Raw genomic sequence first — 17560 nt, 5'->3', positions numbered from 1 at the left:
ATGAATGCACTGTGTACACGTTATTCTGCTTCAACTACGCGGGTTCCATTTTGGAAGCAGTGGCCATCTTGTCATTGCCCTCACATAGGCTATGATGGAGTAAATACGGGCCTCACAGTACATGGGCTTTCTCCTCTGACTTCTCTGTGACCTGGGCAGCTGGCTCTGCTGCCCCAGGTCAAACCGGTCTCACGAGCTCGCCTTCCTCCGTCCACCTGTGATTAGCATCAGGGCTTGACCCGTCATAAAACCCTTTCATTCTATACAATCCTCCGGCTAATCTCTTTCACACCTGCTTGTTCCTGCTTTATGACTTGTTTCCCAAAACAGGAGATGCTCATGTTTATTGGGGGGTCTATTGACATCAAATGTGGGATCTGAACCTTACTGTGTAAATCATTGTGGGCTGGCCGAACTGGAATGTGGGATGGTCATCATGACTCTGCTTTTTCGTTTGTAATGTATACCTTTATATGGCCATATCATAAACCAAGGAATGTGTGCCTGGAGCATGACATTTTGTACTTAAGGAGAAACCCTTTCCTATGATTTTCAGCAGTCTCCTGAGAACATACACGCTGTTGTACTTCTAGGATACCTGTAATTGGTCTGCAGCCAATAAACAAATCTTTGACTTCACCCAGAAGACTCTGTGTTTCTGTAGGTCTGGAACAGGGTGAACCCAGAAGTCATAGGGTGTGTGCCCCTGCACCGCTGGGTCTAAAATACCCAGTACTTCAAACTGACGCCTCTTAGATCACAAATGGCATTGTTGTCGGGCGGGAGGAGCGGTAGTGTTTTAACTCATGCGTAAAACAAACACTTTTAATAACTTCCTCTCAATGCAGTGCTATAATCTTGTGTACTGAGGTGACGCGCTAAAGAAATGCACTATTTTGAATTCTGAAGAGACGGTATCGCACATTTACATCATGTTTACTGTATGATTAACATGCCGATCATTTTCACGGCTCGCCCACTGGCTCGTATACGCTTGGCTCGTCTCCGGCTGACTCTACCTCTTAATGAATATATTGGCTAGCGCCCCTCTAACAAAGAGAGATGAATGTATACATGACCGTGAGCCCGGTAGATGGTAGAGAAATAGACTGGTGCAGACAAACAGACAAAGTCAAGTCTCCATTGCCTCACGTCAGAATCATCACTTTCAATAACCTGGAAATCTGCCCGCAACTCCTGCATTCCCCAACCTCATCCCCCTCACCTATTCTTAGCAGAAGCGGCAGATTCTGAGCTGTGCCCTGCTGGTGCAGAGGAGCACGGCAGAGTCTGTAGAAGCGCTGGGATCCCTAGCCTCTCCGGGTGGGCACCTAAGCCTTCCTGGTGCCTTCACACTCAGGATAAATGAATACATTTTGTTCTGTGCTTTAGTCGCCCCTCTGTGAGCACTGTCTGGTAGATGAAGCTCTGTGTTAATAAACACATTCAGAGAGGTGGTTGTGTACAAACAAACAACAGCCACAATACCGTACGTTTTGAACGTGTTGTTAAATACCTGCTCATCGAGTACCTCATTGGCTGATCATTCCATGGCACTACCAAAATTACATTTGGACACATTTGCTCAACTGTAAACCACTCCCTTCTATTGGTCATTTAACAACTCGGGGCTTTGGGGTTAGGTAACCTACTTTGGATGCTGTGTAAAAGAGTAAATACAAAAACGAATGCAATGAAACTAAGCAACCAGTACTGTCTAAAACACTGTGAAAACTGACACGCATTCTGGCATTTTGTTTAGTTAATGTCGATTTTCTCATAGATGTGAGTAAAGTACTCTTAATATCTTAATGAAATCTGCACACTTTTAACTAATAGCACTGGGCAACCTTTGACAACTAGGCAATGAATAAATACATTTTCATGTACCCCCGAAGCCCCCCTGCCCCCTTGGCAAACTTCATTGCCTCCCAGTGTTTGGGGGATAACCAAGGCTCATGAGAGTGAGTCAAATAGTCTAGAAAATGAAAGAGAAGCCGGGATTCGGATTCACATGCTCCGATCCCGATTGCGTTAGTTAGTCTGTAAGCACTACTTTTATTAATGAGATTTGCATTAGTAAAGCACCACGGTGTGCATGTATGGCGACACTTCACCCATGAGGTACGTGCCAAGCAATTGTTGACACAATCCACACTTTGCGTCTTTTTCAATATATTTATTACGAAGTGCAGGACCTTTCCAAGGGATTTTGCACAATACATACATTCACTCCAAAAATAAAACGTTCAGGTAAAAAACATTGCCATTTACAATGTCAATAGTTCTAACTCACAAATGCGACACCTATTTGCATTGCAAATGCTTGTTACTACTTATTCCTACATCTCTTTTTCTGGTCACATAAGGCCTGGCAGGTATCTGTTCTGTCAAGCCAGGCCTAAAAGTCAATTAATTTACCAAAAAACGCAAGGTTTGTCAAGAGGGGTAATCAAACTTCTTACCTACAGCTATGAGATTCCATATTAGAAAACACTAGTAATCAGCTAGTGTAATAACAATCACTCCATGAGGGCTTTTGGTTTTGTCATATGTTTTTCACAATAAATAACTGAATCCTACTTCCGCTGTCATAGCCTTTCATAGTAAACAGACCAGATCTCTGGCATTAGACACAATTGTTCCCAGTGATCAAATAAGTGCTACAGCTTTGTCACTGATTTATCACCGTAACCTATTCAGTTCTGCTCTGATGAGAACATTCTGCACAACACATGCACTCGTTTTCAGTGGAGGCACACAACTTCTTCCAACTGTGCTTCTTAAAGCTCTTTTTATGTTCAGTAAGGTCTATCAAGGTCTGGCGACAGCTGTGCTGCTGTTACACAAGACCTACAAATTAGCATTTTGTACTACAAAGTAAAGTTCACATCTGCAGCCATTACAAAACACATGTAGACATAAATATAGTAATTATACACTTACCTTGACTATGTGGTCCATGCGGTTGATGTAATAATAATGTAGGTGGTATTATCGACCTTAATATGGCTTCTTACTTCCTGTTGTCCCAGGCAAATCAATGTGTCTAATTGTCAGGCTAAGGGACCCGCTCTGCAGGTTTTCAATATGCGTTGTCTTCTGTGTTCAAATGTGTGCTTGTATGTGTCGTGTGCATGTGTGTTCCCTGCATGTGCATATGCACTTGATATATGTTGTTTTTGTATCCATTATCAATATTAGACTTGTTTCTAAAAATGCTGGTGTTCAAAGAAAGTTTGAATGCCTTTTGTATGCAAAACCCACAGCATTCTCTCTATTTTTATCAGCGTCTGTACCAGAGCCACCTTCTCCAACTATGTCGCCATCTTCCCCACTGCCGCAGCCCACGGAAGAACCGCCGCTGGACTGCCAGAACGGCGGCAGCTACGTCCCCCAGCCCAGAGGCTGCCTGTGCCCGGATCAATGGAGAGGACCTCTTTGCACTGAGAGTAAGTATGATGCTCCGCTCGCTTCTGTTCAGTCTAACTAGGCTGAAAACCGTTGGACCCTCGGGAAATTGTAACAGCTTTGCAAAGCCATCTGATACAAGTTATAAAAGTAGCTGCCTGAAGTGTAAGTAAGTGCTAACTAAGATATTTTTTAAGGGAAGTGGTATTATTGCTTTCTTTATCTCGCATACCCCCTGATGTCTTTCCAGGGCACACTTCCATACCAATCGACAATTAAAGGGGAACTCCAGACTTATAGATTTTTTTTAAGTGAACAAAGTCCATGCCTAGCTGACATCAAAACCTGTGATTTCGAATCCTACAAAGTGTATTTTGTAAGTAATGTTTTTTCCCAACTTTGATCACTTGGAATCGGTAGGTAGAGTTGGCATGAAAAGGGCATCTCCCTCCTCCTAACAACGACTGATAAAGTGCCATTTTCTGTACATAGCTGGTCTCAGCGGCAATCGCCAATTCCCGGTTGCGCGACTGGTCCAATGGAACGTTGGTTTTCAGTAGAGATTTGTAAACTTGGAGCCAACATCAAATCAATTCATCTCAAGAACTGTGGGAGAGTGACACCGACCCGAAGGTCACGGACGCTCAATGGTCCTATTGTTGTGGACAACTAAAACTTTCCCCGAACTACAGATGAAGATTCATTCACTTCAAATTCATACATTGCATCTCTCGCACCCCCAAACATCTATTCCGAATGGGACTAGTCGCCGACCCATGCTGCTTACATTGCAGAGCGCTGTATCTTGCATGGCAATGCCCGGACGTGGCATCTTCCTGGAGGAAGGTAGGTGTTTACACATATACAAATGACTACTGGTCACGTGGTCCCTCATTCTCCCCTGGTGGGAATATTGGGCTCTGTTAAAGACACCCCATAGGCGCATCATCGACTTACTGCCATGCTGCTCCTCCTAGCCAAGCGGAGAGGGGCCATACACTGGGGCTAGACACCCCGCTGCCAAGAGCAACGGGCATATTTTTGTGACCTCATGCCACTTTGCTTCCGCCCTGTAGACATTTGGGAGCCATTCAGGTCTTTGCTCCGACCAGGGGACTCTGATTCATCTGCACCTACCCCAATGCCATGAACTCACGGTCCTGTTGAACCTTTGTCTACCCCCCAAACCCCCCCCCCCCCCCCCATGACGTGTGGAAAGATCGCCTGGCCCCCGGTGCTAATATTATACTCTACCTCTGAGATGCTTCTTATTGTGATATATGACCTTACTGCTGCCATTTTCAATTCTGTGTCTGTGGCTAGTTTAATATAACGTCATGTAATGTAATTGTCAGCGCACAATTCTTTGTATTGGAGTGCTTACATATGGCAATGTCCTTTGTATTTACACTTAATGACTTCCTCATTTCCTTCCCTCCCCTTTTTCAAACCCACTTGATTCCCTTCCCTTGTTCAGGTGACACTGTTGTTGTGTTATAATGTTTACGATGACAAATCCCAATAAAAATTATTTTTAAAATGTCAATTAATTTTAATTTACAGTGAAACCCAATGGCTCCACAGACACAAAAGAGAAAAAAGATGATCAAACCACAAAGGTTTATTAGCAATTCAGTAAAATTTCAATTTTTACTCAATCAATTGACGATTTGTCAATAATCTCCTGATTTCAGTAGTTAATCAATCCAAGCAGGATATAAATGAACACATGCAGACATGAATCATTTAAGCAGCACAAATGCAAATTAGAAACTGTTTCAGTTCCTGAAAGGAACTCCCCTATTACTGAACTAAAGTACCTAAATAATTGGGCAAATTCTAGCAGAAGTTGTCAGTCATAAAAGCTCTAAAGCTGAACCTAATGAAGATTCAATCTAGGGTAGGAGAAAGGCACATGCTTTCAGGAGTATAACGCATGAACAGAAAACATAAAATCTCAGGAGCGTAAGAGATCGGCATTGGACAACGTACTACTTGAAGGACACACATGTCACCCAAAAACTCATTCTCACCAACTCCCAAGACTCAAGCATCAATACAAATACAGTCTTCTTTGTGTAGGCAAACTCCCTTCTTTCCCATCGTCAGACAACGAGCACACAGCTGCACAACCTTGGATGTGTCATCAGTTATGACTGCATGGTACAGGAGGTTTCTTCTCATACCAACGCATGGTGTGAATCGCAACTTGTCCCAATTAAAATACCTAACCCGGCCTTCACTTAAGACAAACAACAAACTACACTTCTAACTAACACTTGTTTCCTTGCTCCTAGAAGGAAAGGCAAAAACGTGAAAGAGAACGGCAGGGCACATTGCGTTTAACGTGGAAAGTCATTTAAGGCCTACTCTGGCTCTAGCCAACTTAAAAACTACATTTGATTAAATGTGAATCTACTGGGAAACTAATGACTTTACTCAGCTACACTAAGTGAAGCTTCAATATATGTGTGTTTAGTCGCACATTAATTAGCATAGGGTTATTCTAAATTATAATGTATAGAAAATCAGCTGCACCACACTGCGGTTACGATAACAAACCATCTATGTGATGGTATCCATTTGCTAAGTGGAAGCTGCCATGTGGGAAGGCTTCCACTTTCTGAATGTGAGTGTTTGGCGTAAAGGAAAGCAGATCTAGGTCCAGGGGCTGATAGTGCTGCCCCCAATGCGATTTTCTTAACAGCAACTTTTTTTTACGTACTCCCTGTCCCTTTATTTATTTATTTATTTATTTATTTATTTGTATCACGAGTTAGCATAGCTGCAATTACACGAGTTACATAAACAGTAAATATAAATACATAGTAACGGTATAAAAATTACATATAAAATAGACAGTAGGATATGCAAATGATATAGGAGCAATTGCATGAGTAACATATAGAATAAATGAAAGTACATTGGAACAGTATAGAAAGAAATATGTGATAGACAGTTGATATGTAAATGATATAGTTCTGAGACAGTTATGGCAGGGTGTTACGAGGGTGGGGAGAGTAGAGTTGCAATTTTTCCCCGAGGTAGTGGTGCTCAAATTTACATGGAGGGTATGGGGTAGGAGCATCAGGCCAATTAGAGGTTTAGCGAGGGGGGTTTAGGTATTTAGTGAAAAGCAAAAGTTTAAGTTTCTTCCTGAAGTGAGGGAATGAGTTGTTGTAATGTATATCCTGAGGCAGTGAGTTCCTGATTGAGGGAGTGTTCCCGGAGAAGGAGCAAGTGCGAGATTGTACTTTCCTAAATTTGGTCGGAATTAGGAGTAGACTGTTCGAGCTTTGAAGAGGTATCTTTTGTCCATCTTTAGATAGTTTGTTTGCAAGATAAACTTGTTTTTCCTTGTAGAGAGCTTTGTGAGTTATGCAGGCAGTTTTGAGTATACATCTTGCCTCTTCTGGTAGCATGTTGAGTTTCTTGAGAGCGGGAGTGATGTGGTCAATGCAGTTCTCCCCCAACAGTGTCCGGCTGCTGCATGGAGTGTAGCTTTCAAAGGGGCTTAGTGTGTTTTTGTGGCACCCGTCATCGTTGCGTTACCGTAGTCCAGCTTGAAGAGGACTGAAGATTGCACCACAGTCTTTAGATCTTCTATGGGGATGAAAGGATTGATTTATTTTAAGGTGTTTCGACATGTAGTAGGCACTTTTAGCTGAGATATTAATATGCTCTTTCATGTTCAGGTTTTTGTGAAGTGTAATCCCCAGAGATTTGACAGAGGTGAAGATGGATAGCTTGCAGTCTAATGCAGTGAGGTTGTCAAGCCATATATCTACAGGAAAGGACTTTTCTTACAGTTGGATGAACAGGAGTTCGGTTTTGCTGGGGTTGAGCTTAAGATGGTTAGTCAGCCAGGATTGCACAATGGAGAGTTCTTTTTAGGTGCTGGATGTCTTTAACTGACAATATTTTAATTTAGAGTTGGGTGTTGTCTGCATAGAGATGGTAGGCAAGTCTGGCTTGTTTCAGGATCACTGCAAGGGGTTCCACGTAGAGGTTGAATAGGGCAGGGCACAAGTGTAACCCATGAGGGACTCCTTGTGAGACTGGTGTTGCTTTTGAGGAGCAGTTGTTTTGTTTGATTAGCTGTGATCATTGGTTCAGGAATAAAGCAAACCACTTAAGGACAGTTCCATTGATGTCTGCACCTTGTGGCAGGGTGTTTAGGAGGATGTTATGGTTGACATTATCAAAGGCAGCCAAGAGGTCCAGGAGTACTGGGATGCAGGCCTAGCCATCATCTAGAGATCTGTGTAGGTCAGCTTTAATGTTTAGTATTGCAGTCTTTGTATTGCAGCCTTTTCTGAATCCAGATTGGAAGGTGTCTTGAAGTTGTATTTTTCAATGTGTTTGTTCAGTTGTGCAAGCACACGTTTTTCGATGGTTTTGGCAAGCAGATGGGGGTTAGTTATAGGTCTGTAGTTGCTCAGGTTGTTCTGGTCAGCGTATGTTTTTTTTAATAGGGGGTGACTTGGCCAAGTTTGAGGGATGCCAGCATGGAGCGACTAGATAAGGAAGAGTTCATGATTTTGGTCCATGTAGAAGAGATGATGTGACTGAGAGTTTTGACTAGAACAGCAGGGAGGGATGGGAGATGTGTGATGTCAGCTTCATGCAGGCGAGTAATTTTAGTACTTCTTCTTCAAGGATATAGTCGAATTCAGTCCAAGTTACTTCGATTTTCAATTGCAAGGGGTTGAGGTTGATCTTCTGGATTGCTAAGAGGCAGAGTTTGGGCAGAGAGCCATTAGGTGGAGGTAAGGCATTGTATGGTCCCTCTTTGCAAAGGAGGGTATTCTTGGTACAGGGTGGGGAGGTGGGTAGGACAAGAGAGAGTTCGATGTTAGATATTTTTTCAGAGAAGAATGTTGCATACTCTTCGCAGCACTTAGTAGAGTCATTAATTGAGTAGTGAGGGAACAAGGAGGTTTGCTGTTTGATGATGTTCAAAAGGTCTTTAGGTCTGTTCCTAGACTGGTTAAGCTGGGCTCAAAAGAAAGAGGATTTTTCTCTGAAGATGTGTTGCTTGTATTTTAGGCATTCAGCTCGGAGGATCGAGAGATGGGTTAGCAAGGATTTTTGTCTACAGTTTCTTTCAACCAATTGGAGTTGTCACCTCTCTTTGTTAAGGTCTTTCTTAAACTATGATCTGGATTGGATACTCCCTGATTTCTAGAGTTTCAGAGAGGCAACTGTGTCAAGGAGTTCTGCCATTTTTGTGTTGTAGTAGGCGGTGAGGTCATCGGCAGAGTGAGGTCGGGTGGAGGTAGAATTTGGGAACTGACTAATGCTTCTAACTCTGTCTGGGGGATTCGATTTGTGTTTGTCGCCCAGTGCTTGGAATGGATAGGTTGGAGGTGGGCCATAGGTTGGAAGGCATTCAGATAGAAAAGGATTAGGTGATGGTCAGTCCAGTTGGAAGCTAGGATAGAGTGTTGAGCTTAGAGATGATTGCATTCAGGGTTGAGCCGCTATTGCAGTGTTGAGTGAGATCGTTCGCTTACAGGAGGGTGGATAGGGCTTGTACTATTGGATCATCAGCATTGTTCAGGTGCAGGTTTAGGCCTCCTAGTACAATGTCTGTACTGCCTTTTAGGGAGTTTTTCGAAACTAGATCTGTTAAGTCTTCAATTCATTGTGGGTTTTCATGTGGAACGTGAAAACATTCACAACATGACATTTGATGGGGTTGGGGCTTTTAGAGGAGAGCTGAAATCCTTAATATTCAAAGGTAGGGTATTTGGTAGTGTGAAAGGGAGCTAAGCAAAGATCGTTTTGTGTATTATGTCTAAGGCTCCCTGTTTTCCATTTTTACAGATTTTTACAGATAAATACAGACAGAAAACATTTATGTGTTGGATGGTAGTTCATTGGGCAGGCAGCCTGTGAGGGCGAGTGATGTTCTCTGTCCTACTCATTACAAGGATGACTGCGATCGTACGGTGACAGGGTTGGATAGGAGCATTGTCATAAGAGTTGCACAGCATTTTGGCTTCCTGCTGCAAGATTCCATTCGTCGTGCATCTAGTTTGAGGTGGTGATAATAAATATAGGGGATAGTTTGCCTAGGGGTGAGGTATGTGGGGGGTCAGAGTGTATGTTTTTGCAGGATCTGTGTTCACCATAGATTCATGAGGTTGTGGCAGGGTGCAACTAATCATTGCTCTTTACGTAGTGCTGAAATTTCAGACAAGAATAGTGTTGATTTTGAGTTCTAGATGGGCTATTATAGCGATCAGTTGAGAGGCGGTTGGGTCTGTGGAGGGGAGTGGAGTATGATGGAGCTCGACAGAGTCTGGGGTGGAGACTAATGTAGAATCCAGCCTGCTGAGGTTGGTGGACTAGGAGCATTTGGGTGCAATAGATAAATCAAGCTCGGCAGTGGAGGAGTGCCATATAGAGGGGGAAAGTAATTCTGGTAGGGAATCCGAAGCTTCAGGGCCTCAAAGGATCCTCCCATGTGCAGAGGTGAAGGGGTCTATAATGAGCTGACATTGCACACTGTAATGAGTCCCACATGTTGCTTCTTCTGTGGCCCCAGCTGAGTTAGGCCATGCGAAACTCTGCTGAGAATCTGTTGAGGGTTATGTGGGTGAGAGTGGTGGTGTAAATAGCATGATTAAGATTGGACTGGTGCCAGCTCAGTCCATGATGGCCACTGAGTCTGGAGGTGGAAGAGGAGCTTGGATTTTGGTAGTCCTCTTTAAGGATCAATTGTGAGGAAAGAGTTGAAAGACGGACTGCAGACAATATAGTTGAAAACTTTGGATGTGGAAATCCCGGAGCAGCCCAGTGAGGCTAGTCTTTTTTAAATGACTGGAGAGGATCGATCAGGTACTGGGACAATGGGGGAGACAGGAGGAATCCAATTTGGTGTGGCTGGTTCCCAGTTGTGATCGGGGTTAGTGGGTCACATGAGAGACATAGCAGCAACACTCAGTAGGAGGGAGCAGTCATGTCACCAGGTGGGTGCTTCGACTTGGGGGTAGTGAGCACTCAGGTTAACCCATACAATATTTATTGATCCAGTGCGGGGGATGACAGAAGGTCCAACTCACCAGAGGAACGAGAAAGCTGCAGCCCCCTCACTGGATTATATGGTGCTCTTTCGTGGTACCTTCCAGTGTGGAACTGCAGTGAGAAGGCGTGCCATTACTCCAGTGACCAGGCTAGTGTGGAAGAGTAACCCGGGTCTCGGGTGCACACTACAGCCAGTAGAATAGTGCTGGCCATGAGGTGGGGCAAACTGAGGTGAATCTGTAGGACGGCAATCCGGAGACTGGCTCTGGGTGGATGGTGCTTTCCTTCGGAGCTGCTAAGGAACTGCAGGACAGTGTATTTTCACCACAGATGACTGTGACCTCTTGCACCTACCAGGGTCCATAGAAGAGCCAACAGCGTGTTCTCTGACTCTGGTGCCAGGGCAGACCAGAGAGCGGATACAGAGGTGGACCATGAACTATGCAGACCAGACTCTGACCCATGCAGGTATAGCATCAAGAGCAAGGTGTCTCCACCAGTGGCGAGTCACAGCGATGTAGTCAGGGCAGTCGGTCAGCACAAGATGGATGGTGGGACCCCTCAGCCACCTCAACGCACAAGATGGCGGACTTTAGGATCCACGAAGCGGGTTGGGTGAGCAGGGGGTAAAGCGATACTAGCAGCACCAGCGTCCTTGAGAGAGTCCCCACCGGTGAATCACCTCATGCCCTTGGGGACCTCTTAGGGAGTCTCAACCCCCTAGTTACTACAGTGCCAATAAGGGCGTTATGACTCTGGTCACAGGAGCGTTACAGTGGATGCAGTTAAGGTATTGCTGTTACGGTATCTGCAAACGCAAGAAGATGATGGACCTAGCATTGGAACTTTTCAGACACTCACCCCCAGTCACAGATCTGGGTTGAATCCATCATCCTTCTTTAGCTCACTTCACCACCTCAGTTCTGCAGCCTCCCAGACTTAGCTGAAGTAGGCAGTGCAAGGGAGCTGCGTCTCCTTAGAAATAGTATGCCAGAAATGTGCCAGAGACAGGCTAAACAGGGATATTCGCCCCAACACTAATCCCAACTTCCGGAAACTCTTACAGGCTTGAAGATCCGGCGGCCATTTCTTTATCCTTTAATTCTATTCTAGTTAACATATAGTCTATAGGCCACATTTTCATAGATTTTTATGTGGCCCGTCCTTTTTTTTTTTTTTTACAGTTACATTATCCCTGGCTTGCCTCATTGGCACAAATAATCGATCTCTGCATGCATGCCATAAGAAGCTGCTGGAGCAGCTTTGCTTTTTTACACCAACCACCGTTCACTCAGCATGCCATAAGGTGAGACAACAGTCACCCCACGTCCATGTCAAGACCAGCTTCACCTGCACACTACTCTGTCAGGTTCACAGCTTTTTTCTTCAGCCCTCCTTTCCTGCATAAAATGTCAAGAAAATCTCATGAGCTCACAGCTTTATTTGTTAAAAAAACTAAAATAGTTCAGGAACCCAGAGTTGTTCTTAGAAGCTTCCTTCCCGTACTGCTGAATACTTGGGTCACCAAACAGTAAAGCACCCTAATCCCTATTTTACCTTGTGCCTTTTTCTTCCACCACCCTACACTTCCTGTCTCTTTAGCTCATTCTGAAGGATTATTTTTCATCCTTTCTTTCTCCCTTTAGTTTTCCTATCTTTGTCTTCCTCCTCCTTTCTCCTATTTCTGCCTTTCTCTCATGCTCTGGGTCGAAGTCTGATAATGAAAAATAAGTGCTGGTGCCCACGACCTGCAAGAAACAGAACAAATTAGGCACCATAGCCCAGATTTTCTGAGCGTTTGCATTGTCCTTACATCGCCTGCGATGCAAGGATATCACAAAGGTTTCAGTAATATTTACAAAGGATCACAAGTGTTGATTTGCATTGCCTTGCATGGCTTTGTAAAGAAATATAACTCAACGCAGTTACTTGTGTTGCATTACACTACATTTCGAGCTGGGAGGCGTTCCTTCCTGCACAAAGACTATCCTGCCTGTAACACAGGCATACTTGTACTATGGAGCAAGGGTGTCTGCGTTGGTGCTAGGCAGCAAACAGTGTGACAGCTCAAGAAGAGGCACACCAAACAGTGACATGGTTTTGATTCAGAATGCCGTGTTTCTGGCATTTAATAATACCACTGCCCGGTGCAATTTCATTAATTGCATCAACTCCTGAAGAATGAAGCCTATGAGGCACAAACAGCTTGCATTTGTTTAGTTAGTGCAAACCCCATTGAAAACTTTAGGCAGAAGTTATACTTGTTACTTGCATGTTCACAAAGATGTATACAATAGCTGCATGACCCAACTGAACTATCTCAGTAGAATCTGAACCTCTGATCTGCCAACTACAGACATTACTGAGCAGGCGGATTATTAACATCACTGCAAAACTGCTTGAATGTGGTAGCGAGTTCCTATAAAAAACGCAGATGAAACTGAATTTACTATACAGTAGTGTGCGAAATTGCTGTAGTTTACTTTTGCATAATTATGTGAAATTTCAGCAAAATTATGCATAATTATGTGAAATACGATACCATTGCTCTGTATTTTACTGTGAAGTGCATCCTCACGTTAATTTTTGGCACGAGAAGGCATTGAAAGAAAAACACAGTAATCAACAGCTGCTTATGTTCTGTTGTTCCCATGCATTCATGGTAAATATTTACCATGAATGGCATGTAATTACACAAAGTGGCATTATGGTGGAATTTCAGGAATTTCATGTAACGTGAAATTACATGAATTACGGAAGCATAATTTGAATTTCACCCATGCCTACTGAAGAGGGAACACTGGTGCCTGCAGGCTCAGTCAGCTGGGGTATTGAGGGCAGGCTATCCGGGAGTCACAAGATCTGTGAGGGCTGAGAAATGTATATAACACACTTGTATTCCAAAGCTAACACAAAAACTGAGTTCTCAGAGAGCAAAACTTGTTCTCATGTTCGGAGGGGATGCGGCCAAGCAGCTAGAACTGCTGCTTTTGAAACAGTGGAACCAGGTTTGACTCCTGGCTTGGGCCCATAATCCTGTGACTCTGGCAAATTACTTAGGCCCTGATTGCGAGTTTAGGAGTTATTTATTGCACCTGATAAATGATGATACCACAGTTGACGTTGTTTATTGGGAGCCATAAATAGCACCTATTACCAGTTGGTGGGGAATAACATGCTGATTTTGGTGTTTCATGTATCAAAATCCGAATGACACAGTAAATATCGTTTGGTTTTACACCTGTTAAATTTCAGCAGGGACAAAGGTTGAGATATTTAATGAACTGATAATTATCGGATGCGTTAAATAACTTTCAACTCGTAATTCCGACCCCTGTGGAAACAGGGCTTTACTCAGTGGTCTTAAAATAACTAGCCATTTGTAATCAGGCCTTTAATCTCCCTAAGCCCAAAAAAAGTTGGACACCCCCATCCTAAAGGGGCCAGCACTGCTTTTAAAAATGATGGCAGTATTCAATAAAGGCAAATGTTGGCCTGTTGTCTTCCACAGGCCTCTTCCCCTGTATTTGGCACCATTTACAAGGAGTTACTAAAGGGCTAATGCATCATAAACATTAAAGAGGCAGTTTGTTGACTTCCTGAAAATCCTGGGTATTTCGTGCTATGACTAATTAGTACATCGGTTGCAGCGCAAAATGAAGATTGGGTTACAAAGCAGTTACTGTGCAAAAACACAACTGCTTAGGACCCCGTTATTAGTAGCTGAGACCATGGTTACTATCTCAAAGATAGCACCAAAGCTATTTTAGAACTTATTTTAGAGCTCAAGTATAGCTTAAAAGATTAATAGACATTCACCTAGAGGTTACTGAGACAAAGAATTTATTTACTTAACAATGGACATGAGTTCCTCTTTAATAGTCTTCCCTTCAGTTACATTATTACCTTGAACAGTAAATATTTCAGCTCCCTATTCCTCAGCTAGCACAGAAGTTAGCAATCAGTTTGAAAAATAAAATAGTAACAATATTTTATAATTTCCTCTTTTTAAGCAAATTCTCCAGTTCACAATACAACATTCTTCTATTAAATAATGAGAGCCATTGAATATGCTTCTGATTATAATACAATGCCATTCTCAAAATCAATGTGTGTGTGACCATTGTCCTCTGGCAGTCATTTGTTGCTAGGCTGTATACGAGAAGATACTGTAATTTACATCTTGTTTCCAATGGCTTCAATACTCTTATACTCCAATTTATAAATCAAAGTACTCCCTTTGAACACCTGATTCTCCAGTTGTCATCAGGATTAGTATTCAAGGGTGCCAGAAGGTGGTAATAGGTTTGGAACTCAGATGCAGTGTGGCACAGTATTTACACTCTAGAAATTCAATTCCTATTCAGAGCTATGGCTTTTAAAATTAATAAGGATTTAGTTATGAGTAAGTAGAGTATGAAGTTAAAATGAACCAAATACAAAAAACACAGACGTCCCATAGGCTTCTGAAGACAAGATATGACTCCAGAAAGTTTTTTAGAGCTTAGAACAGCGGTCGTTCTTAACCTGTGGTCTGGGGACTCCTGTGGGTCCTGAACGCCTAATGAGGGGATCTGCAACAGTTCACAACATTAAGTGATAATAACGGATTAATAAGGTGCATGTAAACAAAGAAGCAACATTGAAAATGTTAAAATGCAAACGTTAAAGAATTTGAAATTGGCAGCTAAAAATTAAGATGATGTCCACAGTTTGATTTGTGGGAGCAATGCAGATGCTTCAATCAATCAATACTATTTGTATAGCACTGCTAATCACCTGTGAGGCTATCCAGGTGCTAGGTAGCAGGGCTCAGTTGAAGAGCCAGGTCTTGAGTCTCTTTCTGAATTCTTCCAGTGAGGCTGATGTTTGGAATTGAAAGGAAAGGCTGTTCCTGAACTTGGCGGTGAGGTAGGGGAAGGACCGGACTCCGCTATGTCTTCGGCTGATGTGCAGTGTCCGTGTGAGGACAAGGGTGGCTGAGAGAAGGTCTCTGGAAGGTTGGTGGAAGTTCAGGCGATGTTTGATGTATGTTGGTCCTAGGTCATGATGGACTTTGCATGCTTGTGCCAATATCTTGATTTGGCATCTTCTCTTTTTTTTGTCCTTATTTATGCAATTGTTGAGATATGGTTAGACAAAATCCCCGTCTTATGGAAGTTTTCTGGTTCGGAATTCTTCTCACATTTCCGACTGAGGGGACTGCCCTACTTTTCTGTAGTGAGATTATGACATAACACCTCCAAATTCTTCGGAATAATCACTCACGGAGCCACCATGGTGATCATCCCTGAATTTGCTTTCTCGCATAAAATGTAACCATTGGACATCCACCTCCCGATAGAACCCCTGAATTATTTTTTTCTGAGATCAAGAAAGGAATTTATAAGGAAGTCAAAGTTAGCAATGTGTCATAAATAATTAAGATATTTTGAAGGGGAGTCAGTGAATTATAGAATACTGTGCCCAAAACAAAATGTATTCAGGTCATGCCACTGCACTGCTGCCGTAAACACTACAGACAAACTGTTTCATCTTTTTAGGTCTCTCCTGGCGAAAGCAGCGCATGCGCTGCTCTCGCTATTGTGAGTACCTTTTGGAATCGATTCTGCCGAGGGCTTTCATGCACGCGTCTGCATGGACAAACATGGCTGCTGTTGCCATTTGTCCATAGCAAACAGCATGCGCGTGTCTGTTGGTCTGTGGACAGTCCGACGCCATCTTGTGACAATAGCTTTCTATTGTCATGGCAACCAAGCTTCTTATCAGAAACTCCGGGTCTAGCCAGCGCTATATAAAACTTTTCAAATCAAATCAAATCCCTCCCTACTCTACCTTATGTTCTTGTCCCACATTTCCCAGAATTTTACCCTGTTGCTTTTCCCTCTAGATTTATCTAGCTTTCAAAATTTTTCTACAGAAGACTGCCATTCAATTACGCTTGGGGGAGTTGCAAGTATCCACTTTAGGCATATCTCTTGCCTAGCCAATAAAATTAACATGAATAAGAGTTGTTTTTGGTTATTATTTAAAGCAAGAGGGGAGCCATTATTTTCCATCACACCAAAAATAATAGTAAATGTGCTTACCTCAATATTCAGCTCTAAAGCTTTATCGATAATCTTACCCACCTCTTCCCAAAATATGTCACGGTGTTTAATCTTTTGATTGAGTTTCGAGAAAAGACAAATCACAATGCCGCCACGCAGGGCAGCGTATTAATCATTGATCAATCAAAGAACAACAAACCAATGTTGATTGTACATATCACAGTTTTCGTGTACATAGATTGATCACCACATAATACACCAAAATCACAAAGTGAGGAGTGCGTGTTACATAATGACACCTTCTAGCCATCAGATGTGGAATCGCTTCGGGCTTTCTTAACCAGATATTGCCTCAACGGTTCCCAGATGTTCTTGGGCTTGGACAATGATGGAAGTTCTTCTGCATAAAGCTCGAGATTTTCTTTACAAAATACCATATACTCTATCCAATGCTCAGTACGTGGGGCCAAAGAGCTTTCCCAGGTTAGTGCTATTCGCCGTTTTGCTAATAACCGAGCAATCCTCAAAAACTTTCCCACCGTACCCTTTACCAGTGGGACAAAACATAGCAGGCAGATCGAAGGTGTGCACTGCAAGGTTAAATTGGACTTGGCCCTTAGACACACTATCACCTCTTCCCAGTATTTCATGACAAGATCATACTGCCACGCTAGGTGCCAGAAGTCTGCATCGGAGTGACCACACCCTTTGCAATTACTGTTATCTCGCAGGCCGATTTTATGCAATTTAAGAGGTGTATGGTAGATTTGGTGAATAAATTTGAAATGGATGATTCTGAGATTTCCATTTGGGGTTAGTCTGCCAGTTAACTCGCAAATACACTCCCGGTCTAACGGTATCAAGGGGGGATCTAGTCTAGTGTTCCAACGAACTAAGCTACGATCTGCACCTCGTGCCGTCTCATCCCGTACAGCCCTGTACAGTTTAGTGACCAGTTTTTGCTTTGTGGGGGCTACCAAGAGGACTTGCAAGGATTGCAAAGAGCGTGGTTCTATAGGAAACGACTTATAGTGTGTTCTGAGCGCAAGTCTCTGGCGATGCATAGT

At 43.1% G+C, this 17560-nt stretch overlaps 1 protein-coding gene across 4 annotated transcripts in view; it reads left to right on the top strand.

The window, feature by feature from the left end:
- ADGRG7 (adhesion G protein-coupled receptor G7) overlaps positions 1-17560 on the top strand; it is a 1782456-nt gene that overhangs the window by 276609 nt on the left and 1488287 nt on the right. For all 4 annotated transcript variants that reach the window (XM_085622407.1, XM_085622408.1, XM_085622405.1 and 1 more), the window contains one exon: positions 3291-3452. In XM_085622407.1, coding sequence (XP_085478533.1) covers positions 3320-3452 — 133 coding nt within the window. In that variant the 5' untranslated portion in view covers positions 3291-3319. The remainder of the gene's footprint in view (positions 1-3290; positions 3453-17560) is intronic.

This window comes from Triturus cristatus, chromosome 8 (assembly GCF_964204655.1).
Source record: "Triturus cristatus chromosome 8, aTriCri1.1, whole genome shotgun sequence".
Classification (NCBI taxonomy): Eukaryota; Metazoa; Chordata; class Amphibia; order Caudata; family Salamandridae; genus Triturus; species Triturus cristatus.
This window is presented reverse-complemented; position numbering and strand designations above follow the sequence as displayed.